Source organism: Seriola lalandi, unplaced genomic scaffold (genome assembly GCF_002814215.2).
Source record: "Seriola lalandi dorsalis isolate HSWRI2012SDOR001 ecotype SW California unplaced genomic scaffold, Sedor1 jcf7180002001258, whole genome shotgun sequence".
NCBI classification, from domain to species: Eukaryota; Metazoa; Chordata; class Actinopteri; order Carangiformes; family Carangidae; genus Seriola; species Seriola lalandi.
Genome location: NW_019471917.1, coordinates 1 through 1803, shown reverse-complemented (window position 1 = coordinate 1803; position 1803 = coordinate 1). Strand labels below are relative to the sequence as shown.

Genomic DNA, 1803 nt, shown 5'->3' with positions numbered 1-1803 from the left:
TTGGCTGGCAGCCATCTACCGCCGCTCCACCAACGGCATGGAGACCAAGGTGACCAAGGCAGACAGCCTGGCAGGGTCCCTGAAGAAGGATGGCGGAGCAGGAACTGGCAACCACAATCGGGCTTCTGACTGGCAGCTGGTGTGCAGCGGGGCTCTGGTGAACCAAAGGAGTGTGGTGGTTGCAGCTCACTGTGTGACAGAGCTGGGGAAGGTGTACCCTCTGGATGCAGCTAAGATCAAGGTGGTGGTGGGGAAGCATTATCGTGATGACCTCAGGGAAAGTAAAGGTCTCCAACATCTGAGGGTAAGCTATTGGAGATTGCCCTTTTAGTTTACTGATACACAGGCCACAAACATTTTATTGATCTTTCCTATAACACACCTTTGTATGTAATACAAAGTGAGCTGCAAGCTAAACCACATTGAATATTTCCTGGCTCAATAATTAGCTTTCCTCATCACTTCAGCTTGTTTCCTTATATTTCTTTTTATCGAACTTGCACAGTAAGTCCGTCTCTTTCTCTTTAAGGTGGCCTCCATCGTAGTTCATCCGAACTACGACCCCAATATTCTCGACTCTGACATGGCTGTGGTCAAGTTACTGGACAAAGCAAGGATTGGGGAGAAGGTCCTGCCCCTCTGCTTCTCAGAAAGCCCGGCAGAAGAGGTGACCTATAGACAGGGGCTTGTGACAGGCTGGTCTCCACTGCCTGATTCGAGTTTAGGCGCTGATGAGAGGGTGAGGGTCGGGGTTGTTCACCTTGCCGACGTTGTCCCGTGTGAGCAGCAGTACGCTCGTAACGGCTTGCCGGTCAGTGTCACAGACAATATGCTCTGTGCCAGCCAGAAGCCTGACTATGGATCCTCTAACATATGTCCCTCTGACACTGGGGGAATCCTCGTCCTCCCTGCCCTCTCTGACAACCAAGCCAGCAACAATCAGAAGCCCTCTCTCAGCTTTACACAGGCGCAGGGAGAGAGCAAAGGGCTGTGGAGGCTCCTGGGACTGGTGAGCTTTGGTTATGACCAAGGGGAGTGCAATCCTGACCTCTACACAGTTTACACACGTGTAGCCAACTTCAGAGACTGGGTAGAGAACAATATGAAATAAGAATCCTACTGTCTGACTCACCTTGTTCCCCCTATGCTTCAAAAATATTTAAATGCCTTTATATCTTACTGTCCCCTCCCTTATGTGTGTCCACTCTTCAATCTATTTGTCCTTTCTAATCTCTTTTTTTTTTTGTCTCATGCACAAGGGCATTTTCTTACTAAATGCAGAAGCAACACTGGACAATACAGTGCTCTAACTGAAGGGGGTGCTAACACATTAGATGTGCTGGGCATCAACCTTTTATCAGACTTCAGTGTTCAGGTCCCTCAGCCTGAGGTTAAAGACTTGAAAGTGACCAGAAAACCATTTCAAGCCTCTGGCTGATTCTGGTTTGTATTGTACTCATTGGTATGTATATATGTTGTAATGTACTGAATTATTCTATCAATTCATACGACTCCAGAGATGTACATATTGTATTGAAAGACAGAAAAATGATGACGTTTGTAATTAAAGAAAATGTTGGTGTGGTAAAGCTTTTCAGAGTGTGATTTTGTTCATCATATTGTAAAACTCAGTATGTACGCATGTACAAATACATTCTACTGACTGGGTAGAGAATCAAAAAGATGCACCTTATATTCGCACCATGAAGCACACAGTGGGCTTGTGCTGTGAAGCAAATGAATCCAGGTCAGAGGAATACCGTTTTCACAACCATAAGCGGAGCATGTTACTCACAGATCAAT

General features: G+C 46.3%; 1 protein-coding gene across 1 annotated transcript; it reads left to right on the top strand.

The window, feature by feature from the left end:
* Positions 1–6: 6 nt before the first annotated feature.
* Positions 7–1589, top strand: LOC111663945 (inactive serine protease PAMR1-like). Its single transcript, XM_023418361.2, has 2 exons — positions 7–304; positions 530–1589. The coding sequence occupies exons 1-2, from the start codon at positions 38–40 to the stop codon at positions 1109–1111; spliced, it is 849 nt and encodes a 282-aa protein (XP_023274129.1). The 5' UTR covers positions 7–37; the 3' UTR covers positions 1112–1589.
* Positions 1590–1803: the final 214 nt, after the last annotated feature.